This window comes from Ochotona curzoniae, unplaced genomic scaffold (assembly GCF_017591425.1).
Source record: "Ochotona curzoniae isolate NIBS_2020 unplaced genomic scaffold, NIBS_Ocur_1.0 contig_46, whole genome shotgun sequence".
NCBI lineage: Eukaryota > Metazoa > Chordata > Mammalia > Lagomorpha > Ochotonidae > Ochotona > Ochotona curzoniae.
The window spans coordinates 5934764-5958460 of NW_024466340.1; the positions used below are offsets into that span (position 1 = coordinate 5934764).

The following is a 23697-nucleotide window of genomic DNA, read 5'->3' on the forward strand; positions in this document are numbered from 1 at the left end:
AGAGAGAGAGATTTTTCCATGCACTAGTTCACTTCTCAGAGGACCATAAAATACAGGCTTGGGCCAGGCTGTAGCCAAGAACCTGTCATTCTTACATGGGTCTCCTCTCTGAGTGGCAGGAACCCAGGGACTTGGGGCATTGTTTGTTGCTTCCCATGTGCACTAGTGGGGAGTTGAATTGGCAGCAGGGCAGCCAGGGCTCACAGTGACTATTCTGATGTGGGATGCTGGTGTCACAAATGGCAGCTTAGCCTGGAGCCCCAAGCAATTTCCTTTTTACAAAAACTGCCACTTCCTAGGGAAGCTGTGTGCCGATGCTGGCTAGGCCAGGATTCAGAACCTCTCTCCTGGGTGCATGCCCAGGGCAGGGCATGCCAGTCCTGCCAGAGATGCAGAGCGCTCAGAGCAGAGGGAGCTGGCCCAGAAGGCCTCGGAATGGATGATGGGTATTGTCTACAGAGGGATCTGTGCAGACCAAACTGCTGTTGCCAAGGGCTGGGTGGGTGGAGGGATAATGGGGCGTGACCACTGCTGGCTTGGGAATGTTTTGGAGTTAGATCATGGTGATGATTGCACAACACTGTAAATACACGAAAGTCATTATGTCGTGTGTGAATTATGTCTCGATTGGAAACAGGACTGAAGCCCGTGAGAGCCTGGAAGGGAGCAGGGCGGAGGCAGCGACCAGTGTTGCGTGGCCTCACTTGTGGGTGTGAGATCAAACTGGGGAAGCAGAGTGGATGGATGGCCAGCCAGGGCAGGTGCAGGGGAAGCAGGAGGTGGCAGTCAGAGGAAAGAGAAGGTGCAGTGTGAGAACAGTCATCAGAAAGCTCACGGTGAAAAAATCATAAAGGCAGCTCCAGAAAGTTCATGCATAATGTCTGTTAGGGGAGTCAGCACTGTGGTGGAGTGGGTTAAGCTGCCATCTGAAGCACCGGCATTTTCTGTCTCTTGTTTTCTTTTTTCTTTGTCATTTGCTCTTTCTGTAACTCTGCCTTTCGAACACATAAACAAAGAAAATTTTAAGGTTAACATATATATATATATATTTTTAATTTTTATTTATTTTTATTGGAAAGGAAGATATATAGAGAGGAGGAGAGACAAAGAGGAACATCTTCCATCTAATGGTTCACTCCCCAAGCAGCCACAATGGCTGCAGCTGGACCAGTCTGAAGCCAGGAGCCAGGAGTGGGTGCAGGGTCCCAAGGCTTTGGGCTGTCCTTTGCTGCTTTCCCAGGTTACAAGCAGGGAGCTGGATGGAAAGCGGGGCTGCTGGGATTATAACCAGCGCCCATATGGGATCCCGGTGCGTTCAAGGCGAGGACTTTAACTGCTACGCTATCGCGCTGGGTCCCCCCCCCCAAATTTTTTAATTATTTAAAAAAAAAATTATTGGGATCCAGGTACGAGACTACGCACTGTGTACTTTTATGTGAAGCTCAAGCATGGTGGAGGTTGTGCAGCAGGCTAAGCATCTGCTTGCAGAACCAGCACCCCCGCATCGCAGTAGTAGGTAGGGTTTTACCTGCTTCACCCCGGATCCATCTCCCTGCTACTATACCTGGGAAAGAGCAGGTGATGCCCAAGTTCCTGGGCCCTGCTCCCGAGGTGGGAGACCAGATGGAGTCTCTGGCTTCTGGCTTCAGCTTGTTCCTGCCCTGGCTATCGCAGCCGTTTGTGGGAATGAACTAGCAGATGGAAGGTTACTCTTTGTGTTTCTCTACATTTCGAAGGAGCAAATCTTCCCGTTCCTCCCCTCAAAAATAGACCATATTCAGTCCAAAGATAGAAGACCAGGCAGTGGTGCCCTTGATGAACGGTAGTGGCTTGGGCAGGGGTCCACAGGAGCCCTCCTAAGGCTGCACATATTTCTTTCTTTGATCTAGGTGTTGGTGAACAGTGTAAATATGTGAGCATTCGTGTGTGTTTTCAGATTTATTTGTTTGGAAGAGTTGCAGAGATAAAGAGGAGAGAATGGGACTGGCCCAATGGCTCAATTGGCTAATCACCTGCACGTGAGCATCAGCATCCCTTAGGAGCACTGGTTCATATCCTGGCTGTTCAGCTTCCCATCCAGCTCCCTGCTTGTGGCCTGGGAAAGCGGTGGAGGATAGCCCAAAGCCTTGGGACCCTGACCCGTGTGGGAGACCCGGAAGAAGCTCCTGGCTCCTGGCTTTAGATTGCCTTGTGTCTGGCTGTTTTGGCCATTTGGAAAATGACCCAGTGAATGGAGGACCTTTTTGTCTCTCCTTCTCTCTGTAAATTTGCCTTTCCAATTAAAGTAAATCTTAGAGAATAAATCTCCTATCTCTGGTTTGCTCCCCCAAACGGCCACAACAAGCAGATCAGGACCAGACTGAATCTGGGGGTCTGGAGCGCCGTCCGGGTCTCCCTCTGTGGGTGCAGGGGCTCAAGCACTCAGGCTGTCTTCCTGTGCTTTCCTTGGCACATTGGCAGGGAGCTGGATGGGAAGTGGAGCATCTGGAACTTGAACTGGTGCTCATATGGGATCCTGGCATTGCAGGTGCAGGCTTTAAATTCATGTATTATACTTGAGGCATGTGTAGTAGTGAATGTTCTGGCTTCATTTTAAAGAGTCCTGTTTAAATAACCTGGTACCTAAGGCTTCAGGTCACTGCAAGGGAGGCCGGGCAGTGTGATCTCCAGGCTGACCCAGGTGCTGTGGCCCTGCGGGCTGGCTGGCTGAGCTCGGCCTCTCAGGTCCAGCGCTCAGTGTGTGCTCGTCAACCTGGAAGAGTTTCTGGGCAGTGCCTGTGCTCATTGGTCTTTCCTTTCAGGCTGTACTTGAACTTGGTCCTTGGAAATGTGAACGTGACCCTTCTCAGCAACCAGGCCAAGTATGTGTGCCCACGCCTGAGGTGCCCAAGCCTGCAGACTGCCTGCTCTTTCATCGCAGAGGAGCTGGGGCAGCCAGGCTGTGGGTTCTGGTCTTCCTGGGGGTGGGTGATGGCCACATGGGGCAGTTTCCCAACCCTTACACTTGCACTACTTGAGGGAAAAGGGCAGCCTGTTGAGCCTCCTTCTGCCCATGTCTAGATGCAGTCAAACCTTGCTGCTAGAGTTGGCTGAGGGGGTGGGAGGGGACCCTGTGGGTGCCCCTGGCCATCCTCAGCTCTAAGCTGGGAGCTGGCAACGAGGTCAGCACCCATAAAGCCAGGCCGTCCTTGAGCTGGGAGGGATGGACCCCGTGGGGTTGGAGGGCCGAGGGTCTCCCTTCCAGACAGGAGCCGTCACTGCCTGCTCTGGGGTGTCTGTCATGGCAGGTTTGCCTACAAGGACGAGTATGAGAAGTTCAAGCTCTATCTGACCATCATCCTGCTCCTGGGCGCCGTGGCCTGTCGATTTGTCCTGCACTACCGGTAACCAGGGCACTGGGAGTGGGGCTGGGAGAGATCCTCCGGGGGGAAGGGCGGGTCAGGGCATTTGCCAACACCTTCCTTAGCAACGTCCTTCTGAGCTGCGAGTTCAAGGTTCAGCTCTGCCACTCCTGGGCTGTGTGACCTCGAGGATACCTTTGTCCTCTCCCTGCCTGCTCCATCATCCTCCCTCGGACCCCGGGAGCCCTGTTCTGCCTCTGCTGCCCGGTCCTCAGGGGTCTTTGGGAGGCAGCCAGAGCATTTGAAGCTCCCCTCAGGCCAGGATCATCCTATGCACTCTGTGACAGGGGCACGAGGGGGGGTCACAGTTAGACTGGGGCCGGGACCATCAAGTACCTGCCAGTGCTTGCCGGCTGCATCCTCTGGAATGGTGTCCCTTCTCTGAACCTCAGTGGCCTTAGCTGTAAGATGGGAGGCAGTGCTGGCTTAGTTCTCTCTCAGGACAGGCGTTTGGGTACCAGTTGTTTGTGTGGGAGGTGGTCCCCGAGTAACCCGAATGGGGGTGTCAGGCAGGAAGAAGTGATCCTGTGGGCCATGGGAGCACACTGATGCACCATGGGGTAGCACAGGATGTGTCTCAGAGTGACCCTACCGGAAGGGCAAGGGAGCTGGGGTCCTTCTCCTCCACTCAGAAAGTCGAGGGCTATTCCTTCTCCACCCTGCCTCTGGAATGAGCCAGGTGGGCTCTGTTGGCCTGAGACAGCCCCAAGGCACTCCAGGAATGGGGCAGGTTCTGGCACATGGGAGCCAGGCAGCCATGCTGCTTGTGGCCCGTGTAACTGCCCCAGGGGCCAGTCCCTTAGCGTCACTCAGAAGTGTAGCCCGTGGTCTTGGCAGAATGACTGCAGTGGGGCAGCTCTGCAGCAGCCAGCCCTGACCCCGTGTGCTGGAGCAGGCAGGGTTCCTCAGAGGTGTCTGTCCTCGTCCTCAGCAGCTGTGGAGTTACTGCCCTCCAAGGATCAAGTGACGTCATGCATGTGATCGGGTTAAGGATGGGAGAGCCTGAGATGGCCCTGGGTTGTCCAGGAGGACCTGAGGTCATCACAGGGCAAGAGAAGGGCAGAGCTCCAAAGCAGAGGCCACAGGGACCGACGTGGGCTGAGGATGGCTGGAGGCCTCTCCAGAAGCTGCACGAGGCAGGAATCAGATCCGCCCCAGCCCCAAGAGGAGCCTGCCCTTATCCTGTGATAAGCCCTGCCAGGACCCAGGGCTGTAGAGGGGTAAAGGTGTGTGGCTTTGAGCCACATGTGTCCCCTTTGCTGCTCTGGCTGCAGAAGGCTCACACTCCGAGTGAGGTTGGGGCAGGAGCCGGAACCAGGGACTTCGACCCCTGTCTTTGCCAGCGAGAGGCTGGTAGACAATGCCCAGGGCCCGTGACTCACCGCTGGGTCTCCCTGCGGGGAGGAGCTGCAAGTTCACTCCCATGAGTGACGACGCATTCCTGTTGGAGTCCAGAGGACCTTAATGTTGAACCTGTGGCATCCCTGGATTCTGAAGCGGTCAGGGGTCTTGGCAGAGCTCTGAGCTCAACCCCATGTGGTGATGTGGGTCCCCACTGGGCAGGGATGACTCACTCACGTGTGGTGCCCTAGCCGGGGCTTGGTGGGGAATGTAAGGCTGAACTGCTCGTGCTTCCAGACTGCCCTTCACTCCCCCAGCAGAGCAGCCTGGGGCGTGCACCCTCTGTATCTGCTGCTGCGGGGTCTTCTGTTGCTGCTGCTGGTCACATTGCAGTCTCTCCGCCCGCCCCTGACTCTTCTCAGGGCCATTCCAGCTGGGGGCCACCTCCAGGAGTCTGGCAGTGCTTTGGAGGCACTGTCAGTCTCCAGGCCTCTCCCTGAGCCCCTCCAGGAGCTCACACTGGGGACAGAGTGCCAAATCTCCCTCCTCCCGAGCCTTTCTGTCACCATTCTGCTGCCAAAACAGTCACGTGGCCCAGGAAACGGGGAAGGGAGGAAGCTTTGGCTGGGGCTTGGCCTGCGGTGGGGGTTCAAGTGCAAAGTTCAGGGGACCTGGGAAGACCTCCCTGGGGGGCCAGGCTCCCTCAACACTCTGTGGGCTGTCCACAGCCTGTCCAGGTCTCATACCTGCTCCCCCCGTCCTGGGGCTGTTTCTTCTCCTCAGGGTGACGGACGAAGTGTTCAACTTCCTGCTGGTCTGGTACTATTGCACCCTCACCATCCGGGAGAGCATTCTCATCAGCAACGGCTCCAGGTGACCGGGGGCCTGGCACCGTGATGATGCCAGGTGCTGGTGGGAGGCAGACTGGGGAGGGAGCAGGCATGGCTGATGCTGCAGGTGCCATATCGCCTGCTTGGCTGGTCATGTAACACAACACAAAGTCTTTCTAGTCCAAAAACCTGTCCGTTGGTGCTGACTTCAGGTCAGGCTTAATTCAGGCGCCCAGATAGTACCTGGCGTTTCTCCATATCTCCCTCTGCCTTCTGTCAGTCGTCCTCGTTTCCAGGCCCCATGTAGGGCCACCCGACAGTCCCAGGCCTATGTCATCATTTCTGGCATTTCCCCCAAGCACTCCTACTGGGTCCAGGCACTGACCTGGTCACTGTTGCCAGAGTAGTTACTGCTGGAATTGGCCAGGCTTGAGCTTCCCTCCCACCCCCATAGCCTTCCTTCATGGCCTCGAAGCTGAGCCGTGGGTGGGGAATGGCTCCCAGAGGAATCTTGAACAATAGCCAGAAGGATGAGTGGGTCTGGGAGGCGAGAGTGGCCGGGCTGCATGGGCAGATGGCAGGGGAGTGGATGACCATGGCAGCTTGTGGGTCAAACCTACCCTTCAAGGGATGAGGCCCAAGGCTGGGGACTGCCCTCCTTGGGTTGTTCCACGGCCCCCTGTGGATCCAGGCACCATTCAGGTTCCCTTGGCTCTTAGTTGCAGATGTAGAAGCCCTGGATGGTTTTGTGGTCTCCTTCCCACATAGAAGAGACGGGACCCGGTGAGCATGCTGACCAGCCCCTGCAGGCTCTGGGGTCTACAGGAGTGGTTCCTGTTTGGAATTTGTCCATTTGAACCTTGCTGCTGTGCTTCCTGAGGAAGCACCTGCCAAGCTCACCTCTCCCTCTCCAACACATACCACCACCCCACCACCCAACACTCACTCACTGCCTCTCCAACACACACACACACAAACACACACATACTACCACCCCACCACCCAACACTCACTCACTGCCTCTCCAACACACACACATGCTTGCTCACTCACTGCCTCCCTCCTGGGCGCTGAGAAGGCAGGTCAGGAGCTGTGGGCTCAGGACTGGGGTCAGCTGCCAACTCCCAGCTGTGTTGCCACCTTCTGCCTTATTTGCCCGCTGATCTGGCAGGCCAGGTCCCTGTTTGGAGAGCTGGGAGTGAGGACCAGCACTGAGCTGGGGCTGGCCTCTGAAGGCAGTGGGGTCTCTGGGGACACAGCGTTAGCCCGAAGGCCCTTAGGAAGGCTTAGTGTTTCTCAGAGGCAGGCACGGTGGGCATTGTGGGTATTGTGGCCACCTTCAGGTACCACCTGCATGAGATAGCCCCCTGCTTCTAGTCTTCCCCCACTGTCTTCACGCTGAAATGTTTAGAAAGGAAACTGTGTTGAACCACCGTCCATTGGGGGGGGGGGAATCCAGCATCCGTTGCAGGACAGAGTCCTATAAAAACGTGTAAAAGTACCCTCCTGTCTTCATTACGGCAACCATTGGCCCCCTGGGTGATGTCGGTAGGCCTCTGGGTCTCTTTCACTCTCTGGAAAAGGAGGGCTTAGGTGAACTTGAGAGGTGTTGAAGACGTTCTGGCAGTGAACAGACCCTCTCTAACCCCCTCAGGAGAATGGAAAGGGAACCCCAAAGCTGCCTCGTTCTCAGCTTACCCATGGGTACCACTGGAATCCTAACAAAGGGGACGGTGCCCATCCCAGGCTTTGGGAAACACTGATGTGGACACACTTGCCATATAAATCATGGTCTTAGTTTGACCTCATTATATTTTTGTTTTATTTTTTAATTTTATTTTAAATTTTTATTTAAAGGCAGATTTACAAAGAGGAGAGAGAGAAAATTCTTCCACCATTCTCTGGTTCACTCCCCAAATGGCCACAGCAGCTGGAGCCGAGCTGATCCAAAGCCAGGAGCCAGGAGATTCTTCCGGGTCTCCCACATGGGCACAGGATCTTAAAGCCCTGGGCTGTCCTCCACTGCTTCCCCCAGGCCACAGGCAGGGAGCTGGATGGGAAGTGGAGCAGCCGGGACATGAACTGGTGCTTGTATAGGATGCTAGTGCTTGCAGACTGAGGATTAGCTAGTTGAGTCATCACACCAGTCCCAGTTTGTCTAACTTTAGAGAGGATATTCTCTCTGCCTTTGGGTGGCGGTGGAGGAATCCAGATGGTAACACAGTGGGGATGAGTGGCCGGGCAGCGGGCATGTTTCCTGGTTGCTGGTTTTCACTAGGCCACGGGCTTGTGCAACCCTACATCTCCTGTCAATGGTACTCAGGAGTGCTGTGGCCTTGACAGTAGCTTACACATTCGTGAGAGTTCTCCAACCCGCTCCTTCTTCTCATGCCGTGAGCTCTGGGTGACTGGGTCCTAGCAAGAAGGGACAGGAGTGAGCCAGGGTCCCTGTATCCTGAGCGTGGGGCTTACCAGGAGGGCAGATAGATCCTGAAGAGGCGAATATATTCTAAGAGCCACGCCCCAGCTGCCAGATTGATTTTTTTTTTTACTGAATTTTATTATTATTATTTTTTAATATCATTTTATGACACAGTTTCATAGGCTCAGGATTCCCCCAGGAGCATCCCAGCTCTGGTTGTCAAGCTAACAGGTTGTCAGCGGCTTTCCTGAGCCCTGGACAGCAGTGCTGAGCTTGCAGAGCCTCAGCGTGGGGCTGCTCAGCCCTCCTCCAGCTGCCATTCATCTCACACTTAGCAAACACCCCCTGGGGGTCAGACCCTGGCTAGGGGTGTAGGAATAACTCCTACCCAGGGCTTAGAACGATGGCTCAGTTGGCTAATCCTCTGCCTGCCACTGCCAGCATCCTATAATATGTATTGGTTCCTGTCCTGGCTGCTCCACTTCCCATCCCGATTTGTGATCTGGGAACGCAACAGAGGATGGCTCAGACCCTTGAGCCCCGACCCCACGTGGGAAACCCAGAAGCTTCTGGCTTTGAATTGGCTCAGTTTGGCTATTGTGGTTATTTGGGGAGTGAACCAGCAGATGGAAGATCTTTCTCTCTCTCTCTCTCCTTCTGTCTGTAAATCTGCATTTCTTTTTTTTTTTTTTAAGATTTATTTATTTTTATTGTAAAGTCAGATTTGTATACAGAGAGGAGGAGAGACAGAGACAATGACTCACTCTCCAAGTGACCACAACGGCCAGTGTTGTGCCGATCCGAAGCCAGGAGCCCAGATCCTCTTCTAGGTCTCTCATATGGGTGTACATTCCCAAGGCTTTGGGCTGTCCTCGCCTGCTTTTCCAGGCCACAAGCAGGGAGCTGGATGGGAAGGAGCAGCCGGGACTTGAACTGATGCTTATATGCTATGCTGGCGCTGAGGCAGAGGATTAACTGGACACACCACCATGCTGGCTCCACGCACCCAGTGGTTTTTAAACAAGATCTTCTGGTAGAAGATAGGATTGGATGGGGTTTAGGATTAAAGGAGTCCTGATGGTGACAGAGCCCAGGCCTGTCTCCCCGTGCTGGCCTGGGGGTGGGGACTTGGAGTCTGTAAGGACTGCAGGAGCTTGGGGCCAGTAATGGGGGTGGGGGGCAGGGCGGTGGGCTGGAGCTTGTGATTCCTCCTGCACTTGCTCCCTCTCAGAGATGGTTTATCCTGGAGTGCCTGTGCCTTTCCCTCCAGCTTGGCCCCTCTCCAGGCAACAGTGAGGAAGCCGTGCCAAGAAAGCAAGTGAGGAGATGAGGCTGGGGATGGGGGCAGGGGGGGGAGGACAGTGGCCCCGATGGGGTGAGCTCTGTCTTTCTCAGCTGGGCAGCATCCCTGGCACCTCTGGAGCTGGGCGGTGGTGTCCATAGAGGGTCTTGGCCTCTGGGGCAAAAATGGAACCCAGCTCTGTGTGGAGGAAAGATGCCTGGGGCTTGACCGGCGGCTCTAGAGACAGTGACAAACAAACTACGAATGCTTCCCGGGGTGCGGCTGGCCTGTTTCGGCCTCACTAAGACTTGTTTGAAATGCTGAGTGGCTAAAAGCAAAATAGGGCTTCTATCTGCTGGTCCTTTCCCCAGATGCCCACAGCAGCCAACACTGGACCAGGCTGATGCCAGAGGAGGCCAGAGAGCTCAAGTCAGGTTTCACATGAGGGCCACAGGAGCCCAAGTACTTGAACCATAAGCACTGCTTCCCTGGGTGTGTTAACAGGAAGCTGGATCTGAAGTGGAGGTGGGGCTTGCTTGCAGGCACGCTGGTATGGGCTGCAGGCTGCCCAGGTCAGCCATGCCAGCCATGCCACAGCACCTATCCCTCATGGGAGGCTCTTTTGTCCATTGGAGCAGCAGGTGCTGCCCAGGAGGCGGACTGGAGGCTTGGGACACGTAGAACATTATTACCTGTCTCTTAGCTGTGTAGGCGAGCCTGCTACTGCCCAGATGAGCAACCCCAGGGATGGGTGCCCCTGCCCACCTCTCCTGCCTGCCACTGCCACACACTGATGCCAGGGGAATCTTGAGACAGACTCCACGGTGTCAGATTTACAGCACAGTAGTAACTACGCAAACATGGGCTGTGCAGACCCAGCCCGGGGCCTTGGGCGGTGCAGATGGCCAGGAGGGCTTGTGCGTGCCAGGGTACGGAGGAAGCGATCTCTAGCCTCAGCCGACATGGCCGGGCTGTGTGGATTGACAGCATCTGTCAGAGCTGGGTCTTGGACGCAGCAAGCTGTGAGATTAAAAGTTGCCCCTTGGGCCAGCTTGCTGCCCTCAGCCTGTGTTTGGCTCAGGCAGTCCTGGACAGTGTCAATGCATTTCTCAGTGGTAGTGGTGGGGCTTTGAGAAGCCAGACAGGAATGTGGGAGCTCCTGTGTGGTTTTACAGACACAGGGATGGCTCGGTTGCTTTTTTTAACTAAAAATCTCAGGGTCTGTGCAGTGACCTTTGCTACTGGAAAGCTGGAGTCTGAGGTCCTCTGAGATTGCAACAGGCAAGGTGGGTCCGGGGGTGGCACAGTGGGTTGGGAAAGACGGAAATTTTTTTTAATTAATTTATTTTCATTGGAAAGGCAGATGTACAGAGAGAAGATATTTTGTCTATTGATTCATTCCCCAAGTGGCTGCAATGGCCGGAGCTGAGCTGATCCGAAGCCAGGAGTCCAGATTCTATTCTAGGTCTCCCATATGGGTGCACATTCCCAAGGCTTTGGGCTGTCCTCGACTGCTTTCCCAGGCCACAAGCAGGAGCTGGATGGGAAGTAGGGCCTCCAGGGTTAGAACGAGTGCCCACGTGGGATCCCAGTGCATGCAAGGCGAGAACTTTAGCTGCTAGGCCACCGCACCAGGCCCAAAGATGAACATCTTGTCCTTTTCCTGCTGCCTCTGTGCTGAGGGTATCAAAGCTGGCAAAAAAGCAGCTGCTCCCTGTACCAGCTACACCTTCCAATGTGGGATGCAGGAGTCTCACAGTGGGCGACTTACGTGCAGCACCACCACGCCCGCCTCCTTACAGCCGTATGAAGTGCCTTCGTATTGGTGCAGGGTGCCGCACGGCTTGTGCTTTCAGCACACGTCCTGGGCAGCTGCCTGGGCCCATGCGGCTCAAGTGCCCTGGTGAACGGCCCATAGACAGCGCCTGCTCTCTCTCTTTCTCTCTTTTTAATTTTAGATGCTGTTTCCATAGTCAATCAGGGTGGGAAGGATCCAGGGTTAGGGAGAAGTGGACGTGATCATTGTTTCCAAACTTCTTCTTCCCATTTCTGGGGGGAGGGGAGAGACGGGGGATAGGACATACCCAGCCTCACCACCATGCCAGTGCCCGAGGATGGGGAAAGGCCACCCGATGTCAACCCAGGGTCACAACGTGGCACATGCTCCGAGGGTTCTGCGCAGGGGGATGCGGTAGTTTTGAAATGCTGGTCTATGGATGAGGAATCCCTTCCAGTGTCCATTGGCTCACACCGTCGACCTTTGCCCGGGTACTTGCTGTCATCCTTTCAGCCCCTGCACTTGTGCTGTTTGCATGCAAGTGGGGAAAGGTGACAGATGGGGAAGAGCCATCTGTGCTTTCACTTGGCCGAGAGCACTACCCAGACGGCAAGCCCGGGGCTGTGACCCAGGCCAGGCTCTCGGGCTGCGCAGAGCAGGTGGTCAGAGAAGGCACTGAAAGAGGTGCTGGTGACGCTGTGGGCCAGGGTCCAGGCAGGCTGAAGCCTCGGGGCCCAGGGAGCAGTGAACACCAAGGCTGGCCTGGCAGCATGACCCACGCTGGGCACCCACGGTCCTGCAGGCCACCAGCTCCAAGGTCAGGCTGTTGGCATGGCTGGCTTCTCCCCTGTCCTCACCTGGCCCCTTCCCTGTACACACTGCCCTGACATCTCCTGCCAGTCTCACAGGGACACCGTTGTCCCCCCACTTAGCACAGTTTTCCCTTTGAAGATCTTCTGTGTTAAGGTGCCGCAGTTTAGGTCCAGCAGTAGCCTGAGGCCTGAATGCTTGCAACCTCCTGGTGCCAAGGACCGGGAAGGAGCAGAATGAAGGCGTTGTTGGGCAAGGACCTGATCTGAGGGTCCAGGTCTCTGGGCTGTCAGAAGGGGGTTTGTGAGGCTCCGCCTCTGCAGGATAGGGAGAAGGGCCAGGGCCTGGCTTGGTCTGCTCCTTGTTATGGGGAAGTGTGTTGCTGCAAAGCTATTCCTGCCCACCTGCTGGAGCTGGGAAGTCAACAGAGACCCACGTTTCCTGGCCTGAGCTTTCTGTCTCACTCTCTCTAGAATCAAAGGCTGGTGGGTGTCTCATCATTATGTTTCCACATTCCTGTCTGGGGTGATGCTGACCTGGTGAGTGTCCCCTGAGCTCCCTGGGAACGGGGGCCCTGGGTGAAGATGCAATGTGGGAGCGAGGACCCAGTTTGGGATTGGGTGGGGGGCTTCCAGGCTTCCAGGGCTAACTTGGGGGCCAGACAGGGAAGCGTAAACTCACAGCTAGGCCAGAGGGTGTATCGGGGCCTGGCCAGTCACAAGGCTGTTTCTGGGAATATTTCGCAGTCTCCCAGCTGGCAGCTGGTCGGGGAGGAGAAATAGTGCAGCTTCCCCGTGGTTGTGTGATCCGGTCTAGGACATGTTAGCCTCAGTCCAGCTTCAAGTCTTGGCTCACAGTAGTCGGGTTGGGGCTGATGCTCGGCTGAAGTCTGACCCCGTGCCAGCCTGACCTCTGTCCGCAACTTCTTTGCAGGCCTAACGGACTAATCTACCAGAAGTTTCGGAACCAGTTTTTAGCATTTTCCATTTTTCAAAGTGAGTGTCTCCTTCCCAGCCTTGTGCAGGCTCCCCTCCCCGCTTTCCCAGTTGACCCCCTGTGCTACTGGAATGAGTAGAAGGCAGTGGGGATACCTCAGAAATCCAGAAAAAGAGTAGTTCCCACCCAGCAGGATCACCTCCATCTTCATCTCCCATGCCATAGCCACTGCCTGCTCCTTCCCAAGATCAGAATGGGGACCAAGGGTGCCCTTTGAGAAGTATCTCATTGTTTGCCATTGGGAAGTTGTGTGTTGTCTGTGCTGTGTCATGTGCACAGCACCAGGGCATGTTGTCCTGCAAGCATCTATAGAATACCTACTGCATGCATGGGAAACAACAGAAATTCCTAACCTAGCTGGGGCTTGGATGGGTCCTCTGGTAGCTGCAGTCTGTTTTTGTTCTGTGTAAGACTCAAATGCCTTTCTGTCAGGGCGGGAAAGGGATGTTGCCCAGCTGCCTTCTGCCTGGGTTCTGTGAATGTGGGTCTGAGAGCGGGCGATCCCTGAATCTGAGTGCCGTGCTCCCCCTGCAGGCTGTGTCCAGTTCCTACAGTATTACTACCAGCGAGGCTGCCTGTACCGGCTGCGTGCCCTGGGCGAGCGGAATCACCTGGATCTCACTGTGGGTGAGTAGCTGGCAAGGCCACGGGAGTGTGGCTGGGCTGGAACTTTCCAAGATGCAGCCCACGGCACAGCCAGGCTGTTTAAAATTCATTGTGGAGTTGGCTTCAAGGATAAACATGAGGCTGTTGCATGCTAGGCCTGCCATGCAGGTCCTCATCATCATCATCTTCTTCTTCTTCTTTTTAATTATTTTTATTGGAAAGGCAGAGCTACTGAGAGAGATATCTCCACTGGTTCACTTCCCAAGTGGCCAATTCAAAGCCAGGAGATAGGCGTTTTTCCAGATCTCCCATATGGGAATGGAGGCCCAGGGACTTGGGCCATCCTCTTCTGCTTTCTCATGCCAGAAGCAGGGAGCTGGATTGGAAGTGGAGCATCCTGGGCACAAATGGGCACCTATATAGGATGCCAGCACCGCAGGTAGAGACCCAGCGTACTACACCATGGTGCCAGTAACAAAACTACATGCATGTCTGCAGTGTTTTGTTTTTTCTCTTAATTCAGAGGTGCAGGGGTGGATGGTTGGGCAACAGGACTCTTGTTCACTGGTTGGCTTCCTACATGCCTTTACTGGTTCAGGGCTCAAAATTGGGACTTGCGGACCAATCCTGTGGGTAGGAGGAACCCAATTCCCAGGCCCTGGAGCTGTAGTAGCAGAAGTGCTAGCCAGCACTGCAAGTGCTGGGCTAAATACCTGCCCCTCAAAATATTTTGCACTGGGCTCAGCGCAGTAGCCTAGCAGCTCCCCAAGTGGCCGCAAAGCCTGGAGCTGAGCCAATCCAAAACCAGGAGCCTCTTCTAGGTTTCCCGCACAGGTGCAGGGTTCCAAGGCTTTGGGCTGTTCTCAACTGCTTTCCCAGCCCACAAGCAGGGAGCTGGAAGGGAAGTGGAGCAGCCAGTATACGAACTAGCGCCTCTGTGGGATCCCAATACATTCAAGGCAAGGAATTCAGCTGCTAGGCTACTGTGCCAGGCCCGGCTGTGTTGTTTTTGATCCGGCTGCTCCATAGCTAGGTCCCACTCTGCCAGCATGGACTAACAGGATGTATGCAACTGCCTTTACAAAATGCCAACTCCTGCGCAAAGTTGAGCTGTGGTGTCGTCAAGCCTGTTGGGTTGTGGTGGCCCAGGGCAAGGGGCTGGGGCTGGGGACAGGGCATGTCCTGTGCTGTGGGCTCATGTCTATAGGAGAGGCCGCCCTGGGGCATGTGCGAGTGTACACGCCAAACTGAGGATGACTGGGCAGTGGCGTGGTGTCTGGGGACGATCACCTGGGACTAGGAGCTGCCCCTCAGGCTCTCCACTCCTCCCTCCACAGAAGGGTTCCAGTCCTGGATGTGGCGGGGCCTCACCTTCCTGCTGCCATTCCTGTTCTGTGGCCACGTGAGTCCCCTGGTCTGGGCTGACCCCGGGAGCGGGAGGCCCCTGGGCTCCTGCACGAGCACCAGCCTGGCCCCCATTGGATTCTGGGGCTGGAATGGCTCTCTCGAGTCACAGATGCGTGCTGACTCATTTTGGGGGGGGCTGGAGTCTTAGCCTAGCTGCCCACGGGGGTCTCGAGGCAGCCAGCACCTGAGCAGGGCTTCCCTCCTCCCTCCCCACCCAGTTCTGGCAGCTCTACAACGCTGTGACACTGTTCGAGCTCTCCAGCCATGAGGAATGCAGAGAATGGCAGGTATGGGGTGTGTGTGTGCCCATGTGGGGGCTGGGGATTCCAGGGGCGGGGCACTGGGTGTGCCTCCGAAGTCTGTCCTTAGCCCCTGCTGCCCCAGGACTCCTGGGGGCGAGTTCCTCAGGAGGCCATGGAGCCCCAGGAGCCACTGACGCTAAGGGGGTCCTGAACCCTTCCCCCTGTGACATTGGGGTTCAGGGTTTAGGGTGGCGGGGGTGGCCCTTCAGTCTGTGGGACTCATTGCACTTCTCCCTGCTTCCCGCTTGCGTGCCCCCCAACGGCATCTGCCCTCCCAGGTATTCGTACTGGCTCTCACCTTCCTCGTCCTCTTCCTGGGCAACTTCCTGACCACACTCAAAGTCGTGCATGCCAAACTCCAGAAGAACAGAAACAAGATGAAGCAGCCGTGACCTTTACTGACTCTCTTGTTCCCTCGGCCAGAAGGCCACGCTGCCTGGCTGGGGACGGCGCAGTGTTACCCCCCAGCCTCCTATTTATGACATATTTAATACTGGGCCTTTTGGCTTCCCTGGGCTCTGCAGCCTCCTTGCCACCCATGGCCATGGCCTGTCAGTTTTTCCAGGGTGGGGCCCCACCAGCCTGCTGCTGGCTGTGTCCCGGGGCCAGGACTGCCCTGCCTCTGCTACAGCAGACCCCCGCCATATGGGGTCCCTTTGGGTTCCCAGAGAACCTCCGTCCACCTCATTTTGCCTTGTGCTGCCTCCTGTGGTGGTCAGGGACCAAGAGGGTACCCCTGCCCCTGGGCTGAGGGGCCTCAGTCTGGGTGTACTTCTGGGGGCTCACATCCCAGCCCTCAGCACTGTGCCTGCACACTGGGGTTGCAGGAGGGGCCCCCCTCTGCATGGCTTTTTCTGGAATGGGAGAGTGGGGGACGGGGCCCTGAATTAAGCTTCCTGGGAGACCAGGCAGGAGTTATAAGTGGGCCTATTTGCCCAACTCAAGTGTGTACATTCTTCACCCACCCCCTACAGGGTCTGACTTTGAAAATGGGAGATTCCCCTCCCCCTACATAAGCCCAGAGTTCTGTTTTCCTTAGAAAGCTGGGGAAACCTGACAAAATCCCCTCAGATAGCCCTGGACTCCCTCCCACGGCCCTCTCCCCCTGGCACTGGGCTTTGCCAGATTTCTTGGAAAGGAGCGGCAAGGAGACATTGGAGGTTTTGTGTAGCAGGGGTGCCCGTCAGAAGCAGCCAGTGCATGAGTGGGCGTAAACAAAGCTTTATTTACAGACTGGCAGAGGCTGCCGTGTACCGGCCCCCCACCCTGAACCACCCTGGGAGAACAAGGATTCCTCAAGGCCCAGGTGGGGTGAGGGGGTGGGTCCCAGGCTGCGTGGGGGTGCTGGGCCAGGGAGTTTAGGCTGGAGGTGGGACGGCAGGCCCCAGTGCCATCCTGGGCAATGCCAGTTCCCAGACCCTCCAGAGGCAAGGGGGCGTTGTGACCACCGGATCCCTGAGCGCGGGCGTCCAGTGTGCTGGCTGAGCTGCCTGGCTTCCACGCTGGGCCCACACCTGTTCCTGCTGATGGAGTCCCTGTGGCCCCCTGTGGGAGACCTGGGTTTCCAGCCCTGGCAGTTGCAGGTGGTGTTTGGAGCATAAACCAGCAGAGAGAAGGTCTCTGACTTTCAAATAAATAAGTTAAAAAAAAAAAAAAAAAAGTCCTGGACTCCTGAGCCCAGACCTGCTAGAAGGAGGGTCAGGCTTCTGAAGGCGGCTGTGGCAGACACAGGCAGTCCAGGTGCTGGACATGAATAACCGTCTCGTGCACAGGGCAGTGGCCGCTCTCGACTTGCTCCTTGGCAGAGATGGGCTTAGGAGGTGGAGGTGGGGCACCCTGCTGCCTTGTGGCAGGGGACGAGGGGATCCTGGGCAGAGAGAGGTCAGCTTGGCTTCAGGGTACACGCTGGCCTTTGCCCACAGTCCCTCTTCCCGGCTGTGGAGACAGTGGCCAAGCAGAACCGGAGGCTGACATCTCTCACAGGGTGGGCAGAGGAGCAGGACTGGACAATGTCTGTGTCTCCCTGATAGGCCCCAGGTTCCTGGGGAAGAGAAGGAAGTGGCTGGAGGATGCGGCCGAGGCTATCTGGAGAGCCCAGCAGGCAGAGGCCTGGGAGCACGCACAGGAGGCTGTGAGGAGGCCACAGTCCTGGGATGAGCATGGGCTCCTGGCCCACACCCTCAGTCATCACTGTTGGGCTCCACAGGGAAGGAGAGCATTCCAGAATGTTCTCCCAGCGGCCCCCCAGGAGGCTGTCAGAGCAGTAGGCAGAGCCGGCGCTGTTTGTGCCGCTGAGCTTTCTTGAGTGCACTGAGGGCCACCTTGGCGGCCTCCCGGAAGACGTTCTCCACGTTCTCCCGGAACTTGGCTGAGCACTCCAGATAGAGGGCCGCACGGATCTGCTCACAGGCGCTCAGGCCCTGCACAGGGAGGAGCAGGCGTTAGGGGGCTGCCTGACACTGCCTCAGGTTCTGAGGGGAGGAGACCTGGGCTTGGAGTTCCTTTCCCTTCTCTGTCCCAGCCTCGCCAGCCTGTGTGGGCCCAGAGACCTCCCACGCGTGCTCCCTGCTGTCCCCGGAGGTCCTGCATAGATAGCTGAGCTGGCTGCCTGGGAAATAAAACCATTTTATTTCTTTATTCTAAAATTGAACTTTTTTTTTTTTTTATTAAAGTTTCTTATTAATTCCCCTTTTATTCTGCATGTTCCCCAGGGCCTCACCCAAAACACTGCAGGGCTGGATTTGCCAGGGATACTGGGGGGCGGGGGATGGTGCTGCTTTCCAACAAGCGCTGACCCTTCTGCCTGCTCCCCTCCCCTGCCCCCAGGTGGACAACAGCAGGTTGGGGAAGGAAGGCCTTGGGCCAGGGTGACAGGGACGGGGTGCCTAGCTGCACCTCAGGGCAGTTATGTACTCTGCACCCCAGCTTCTCTCCTGAACTGGGAAGTGTTAGCAGTAATTACCAGGTGCTCCCATCCATGGGCTATCCATTTTTAAATTGGTATTCTTACATTCCTGATGGCTGCAGAGGGACCCCCGACTATAGAGGCCAAATGGGCTTCGTGGCACCTTCATGTGCAGGTGGGCACTTGGGGGAGGGCGGGCCCTGCCAACCTGGGAATAGGTGATGGGCTCCAGCTGGGCAGCACGGAGCTTGCGTAGTTGCTCCTTATCTTTCCGCAGATCTGTCTTACAGCCGATGAGCACCATGGGGGTCCCGCGGCAGAAGTGCGTGACCTCAGGGAACCACTGTGGAGGGAGGAGGCTAGCGTCGGGGCTGGGGCCGACCCCTGCGGGTGGCCGCATGCCTGAGGGTGGGGGTGGGGAGAGGGCCTACCTTGATGAGGACGTTGTCGTAGCTGGTGGGGTTCATGACATCATAGCAGATCAGCACAAGGTGGGTATTCTGGTAAGACAGGGGCCTCAGCCGGTCATAGTCCTCCTGCCCTGAAACACAGGAGCTGGAGTGTTAGGGGTCACACCTCCTGAGCCCCCAGGGGTGGGCTGCAGGCCTCAGTATCCCCATGTGCACACAGGGTTCAGAGCTGGTGCCAGGTAAGCCTGGGAGAAAGGTCCATGGCGCACAGACTTATCTCTACCTCATCAGAGGCCCAAGTGGAAGCTGACTCCAAGTGGAACCCCCGCCTCCCAGGTGCTCCTGCCTTTCCTCTGTGACCTTCCCACCTAGCTGGGCCCACGCAGCAGCCGTGGATTCCCATGGAACAGTCCTGACACCAACTCAGACCCTGGAGGCAGGCTTCAGAACAGGCGAGCTTTAAGACGCATCACAACATGGGGTCGCTTTTCTTATACTTGCTGGCTTACAGAACTACCCTGCCCACAGGCCTAGGGCCTGCTTTACCTGCACAGACACAGGTGAGGGACCTGGCCTGGTGCTTGTCCCTTACTGTTCAGAGCCTGTTCCCCAAGGTCAAGGGCACTCCTGGGACTACCAGTCCACGTGTTCAGCTCAGGAAACCTACACGGGCATGATTCTGCCCCCATCCACATCTCAGCCACAAAGTCCTTCACTCTCCTAGTCCTGAAGGACTGTGGCCCACACAGCCTTCTGCCCAGGGGGTTTGAGAGTCCAGAACCTCTGAGACTGCCAGCAGGCCAGGGACTTCTACAGCGAAGAGACTTCCTTTTCAGAGGCCCAGGAATCCCCCGGGATGCCAGCCTGCCCCCTCTTTCCCTGCCACACCAGGCCACCACTTATTCCTATCCCTCAGGATGGCAGGGCACAGCTGCCCCCAACTCCCCAGAGACCTCCTTCTACCATCTTCATTACAAAGCTGGAGCGTTCCCATGAAACTGGGGGGCAATTGGCCCACTGAGCTTTCCAGACAAAGCCCCCGGCTGTGCCCTCTCCTAGCTTCCCTGCATGTACAGACCTGTGCAGGCCCCACAGTGGCTCCTAGCCCCGTGGGTCAGAGCCTGTTCCTGACTTGAACAGCCCATGGCTGGGTGGGGCAGGTGGCGGCTGCCGTAAGCAGACCTCCCTGTGTTTTGGTTGGTTTTTGGGTTGCTCAGACCCAACAGTGGGGTTTCCATTCGTGGGCAACATGGGCTCTTCCTTTTACAAACAGTGGCCAGGAAGCAGCCCCTCAGCCTTCTCTCACTTTGCTTTCTAGGCCCACCTTCACCTTGGTAGTCTCTAAAACCTGGGCCCTGAGGGCAGGAGCCAGCTGTGCTCTGAAGAGTAACCACTGCTTGGGAGCCAGCCTAGGGTACCTGCGACGGTGTACCCTCCTCTCCCGCATTCTGCACAGATGCTCCTGCCCCGGCATCCCCAGGCTGCATCCCCGGTGTTCTTCCTATTCTCTGCTGAGAATGGTAATGCCATGGCCTGGGAGCCAGGTGAGCGGAACAAAGGAACAAGGGGACACGGCAGGCTTATCACTGTGGCTTTATCCTCCTGGAGCGCTGCCAAACACGGCTCCGTCCCCACCTGCCTCCCTGTGGGGTGGGGGATGGCAAAGTCCTTTCCCGTATAGAGCGCGAGAGCCCAAGGACCTCTGTCAAGGTTAAGAATGAGCACCTTGAGTCAGCCCAAACCTCAAGGCCACTTTACAAGCGCCTGGATCCTCCAGACCTTCCCATCCTGCTCTGTGAAATGCAGAGATGAAAGCACCAGGTGGGGAAAGATGGTAGGAACCCAGAAACAGGGTGATAGGACTCACCCCGAATCCTCTCGGCCATCTCACCTGGCCCACTTGACCGCTGACCCCACTTCACAAATCAAAACAGTGGGGCACAGTGGTCCCTCAGTGCCTGGTAGATGCCTGCCCCCGCCACCCCACTAGCCCTGACCAGGGGAAGAAAAAGAGCTGCCACCACAGCCCCTGGGGCCCTGGGAGGACACGCAAAGTCAGGCTGCCTCCTGGGACTCATTGTGGGCCTCTCCTGGGAACTAGGCCCACAGATACAGTATTCCATGTGCTGCTTGGGAAGGGTGGAATGTTCTAGAAATTCTCTTCCGGATGAATTGGGCTCCATTCAGACATGCACGCTGGTGCTTCCCCTCTCTAGGCTTCAGTTCCCTTATCTGGAATCTGACAGGCCTGCCTGGGACCACAGGTGGCCAGTGCCAGGTGGCGGTCAAGGACAGTGGCGATGTGGAAGTGAACTGCCTGGGTCAAGCTCTCTAAACTGACAGCTTCCGGGAGCCTCCTGGCCACCACAGACATTACCACCCTTCCCTCCACCCACCAGGACGCCAGCTGAGGTTAAAAGCCCCAGCTGCCTGCAAAGCTGGCAGACACAGATCCAGTCCCGTCCTCCTGAGGGTGTGGGTGCTAGGGGCCCTGCGGAAGCCAGGTTCCCGCCCCCTGCCTCACGTGGTTGACTTCCTTTGCCACAGCGGTGGCCACCCTTCCGGGGTCCCTGAGGCCCAGGGCTTGATTGTGTCTTGCGGCCCCAATGGACCTGAACCTGCTGGACCCAACATATTAGCAAGGCCCCAGCACTGTCTGGGTTGTTGATCAGGGGAAGAGTGTGGGCAGTGTGAGAAGGGGAAGCAAACAGAAGAGGAACCCAATTCACTAGCACGCTGGGGACCCACCCTGTGCTTCCTCCCCACCAGGGAGATGAGCCAGTGCTGGGGACCCACCCTGTGCTTCCTCCCCACCAGGGAGATGGGCCAGTGCTGGGGACCCACCCTGTGCTTCCTCCCCACCAGGGAGATGGGCCTGTGCTAGGGACTCACCCACCTGTGCTTCCCAGCCAGGGAGATGGGCCAGTGCTGGGGACCCACCCGTCTGTGCTTCCCAGCCAGAGAGATGGGCCAGTGCTGGGAACCCACCCTGTGCTTCCCAGCTAGGGAGATGGACCAGTGCTGGCCTCTGTGGAGATATCCACCTGTCTGGAGGTCCAGAGTATTCAGCAACTATGCCAACTACTTTTCCTACTGTCCCCATCTCGGGCCAGGAAGGAGACCCCAGCTCCCCCTCCAGCCCAGGGCTCTGCAGGCAGTCTCTGGCTGGCCCCTACGCAGCCCACCTCGCCCCGCCTCCCCTCAGCCCAGGAAGTGTTAGGCTTTACCACAGTTTCCTGCCCTGGAGGATGTCAGAGCACAGGGTGCTCCCAGCCCCCTTCACCTCAGGGCCTCTCCATCACTCATTGCCCCCTACTCTGTCTACGCCTTACCTGGCACTGAAGAGGGGAAATCAGGCCTTTCTGGAGCCACCTCTGTCCCCCACAGAGCTCTGACCACCATTAGTTTGAAAGATACCGCCTCCCCCACTGGGCCTTGCAGACTGGGTTCTAGAACCTTCCACAACCTTCACTGGCCTCCTCCCAGCCTCAGGCATGTCTCTTAGCCCTGTGCCTTTCACTGCCTAGTTCTCCTGAGCCAGTTCAGTCCACAGAGCCAAACTGTTCCTGTGCTCAGAAGTGGCATTCATTCATTCATTCATTCATTCATTCCAGCCCTTTCTGGAGCCTGGTATGGAAACCAATCTCCACCCCAATCCCTCAGGGCAGCCATGGGAGGCCACGGAACCAGGGCTGGCTGGGGAGGCAGTCTTAAAAATCGAGGCCCTGGTCCTCCAGGAGGGCAGCCCTGGGGCACGTGGCTGTGCTCACCTGATTTCAGGGATGGGCCCTTCTAGAGGGCAGCCCCAGGGCATCTGGCTGTGTCCACCTGATTTCACTTGAGCCCCATGACACTGTAGTGGACCTTGCTGCCGCTGCAGCAGCAGAGGACTGCTCCGAACATGGAATCTGGGCAAGGGGAGCCTGAGGGCACAGGGAAGAGAATTTCCCTTGATCCCCTAGCTCTCCTCATCCCTGCAATAGGTCTTGGAATCTGCGCCTTCCTGGACCCATCCTCCTGCCCCTGCGGGCTGAATTCTTGGTGGGGATGAGCCTGGATGAGGGGGGTGGTCCTCGGAAATTGTAGGGAGATGTGCATGGGACACAAGTGCACTCTGTTCCACCTGCTCCAGTGCCTTGGAGAGCCACCCCCAGAGAGGAGGGGCGAGGTCCCGGGTCAGCACTGTGTCCCCACTCCCGGGCAGGGGCTCTCCAAGGCTTCTGAGCGCTGACTCGCAGGTCAGGAGGGACCCCAATATTTGCTCCCCAGCATAGAAGCCACTAGGTAAGGGGGTCAGGAGTTCCCCACAGCCACTGGGGTGAGGAAAAGCAGGTGGCTGGCTTCAGTTTCTTGAAGTTATTTCCCCAGGAAAGAACCGACCATGACTACAGGATCCCACGTCAGGCGCCGTTCCCTCCGGAATTCCCCCTTGACAAATCCTAGAAATTCACGGGCCGAGGGTCGCAGCCTATGGCTGCCCTCTCCCCAGGATCCACGGGGGCAGGCGGTACAGGCCCAGGGCTCCGGCACCAGGGGAGACGCATGAGCAGGGGTCCCCGCGGCTCCCGGGGCATCCACTCACCTGCCGTGTCATACAGGTTCAGGACCACCTCCTTACTGCCCACAGTCACGCTGGCTGTGTACTTTTCGAACACTGACGGTGCGTAGTTCTGCGAGACACGGGTCGGCGTGGCGTGAGTGGACCGGCTAGGCGCGCACCAGTGCCCGCCTCACCGCCCCCCAGTCTGGCGACCTCACCTCGGGGAAGGCGCCCTGGCTGTACACCATGAGTAGGGAGGTTTTGCCGCATCCGCCGTCGCCCACGATCACGATCTTCAGCTCCTTTCTGCCCGGGCCGGGGGCTGCGGGTCGGGCCGGGGCGCCGGGGGTGTCCATGGCCCCGATGCGCCGGCAGCTCTACCCGCACGGTGCAAAACCCAGCCGGGGCTGAGGGATGGACTGGGGACGGGTCCGCAGGGCGGGGCTCGAGGCAGCTCCGCCCCGGGAGCGCCGCCTCCACCAGGCAGTCCCCCCGGCCGACCCCACCCCGAGGGTCCAGACCTCGGCGGCTGAGACGACCGGCAGCGGCGGGCACCTGCCGGGCACCGTCTCCTGCCCCCACCCCCGCGCCACCTGCTGTGGCGCGCCCCCCGCTGGCGCTCCGTTCGGGCTGCCCGATTGGCCGGCCTCCCGGCAGGCACCCTCCAA

The 23697-nt window shown here is 57.3% G+C and overlaps 2 protein-coding genes across 2 annotated transcripts in view; one reads left to right on the forward strand and one right to left on the reverse strand.

The window, feature by feature from the left end:
- TMEM120B (transmembrane protein 120B) overlaps window positions 1–15689 on the forward strand; it is a 35540-nt gene extending 19851 nt beyond the window's left edge. The window contains exons 4-12 of the mRNA XM_040987050.1: window positions 2802–2861; window positions 3288–3383; window positions 5526–5615; window positions 12337–12402; window positions 12797–12858; window positions 13394–13486; window positions 14803–14867; window positions 15091–15159; window positions 15453–15689. Coding sequence (XP_040842984.1) covers window positions 2802–2861; window positions 3288–3383; window positions 5526–5615; window positions 12337–12402; window positions 12797–12858; window positions 13394–13486; window positions 14803–14867; window positions 15091–15159; window positions 15453–15566 — 715 coding nt within the window. The 3' untranslated portion in view covers window positions 15567–15689. The remainder of the gene's footprint in view (window positions 1–2801; window positions 2862–3287; window positions 3384–5525; window positions 5616–12336; window positions 12403–12796; window positions 12859–13393; window positions 13487–14802; window positions 14868–15090; window positions 15160–15452) is intronic.
- A 690-nt stretch (window positions 15690–16379) lies between these two features.
- On the reverse strand, window positions 16380–23585 carry RHOF (ras homolog family member F, filopodia associated). Its single transcript, XM_040987051.1, has 5 exons — window positions 23248–23585; window positions 23072–23159; window positions 18511–18620; window positions 18288–18422; window positions 16380–17594 (listed from the first exon to the last, which is right to left on the reverse strand). The coding sequence occupies exons 1-5, from the start codon at window positions 23383–23385 to the stop codon at window positions 17430–17432; spliced, it is 636 nt and encodes a 211-aa protein (XP_040842985.1). The 5' UTR covers window positions 23386–23585; the 3' UTR covers window positions 16380–17429.
- Between the last annotated feature and the right edge of the window lie 112 nt (window positions 23586–23697).

Coding starts and splice junctions, on each gene's coding strand:
- RHOF (XM_040987051.1), bottom strand. CDS start 23,385: ATGGACACCCCCGGCGCCCCGGCCCGACCCGCAGCCCCCGGCCCGGGC. Junction 23,160..23,247: donor GCCAGGGCGCCTTCCCCGAG/GTGAGGTCGCCA, acceptor CGTGTCTCGCAG/AACTACGCACCGTCAGTGTT. Junction 18,423..18,510: donor ACGACAACGTCCTCATCAAG/GTAGGCCCTCTC, acceptor CTCCCTCCACAG/TGGTTCCCTGAGGTCACGCA.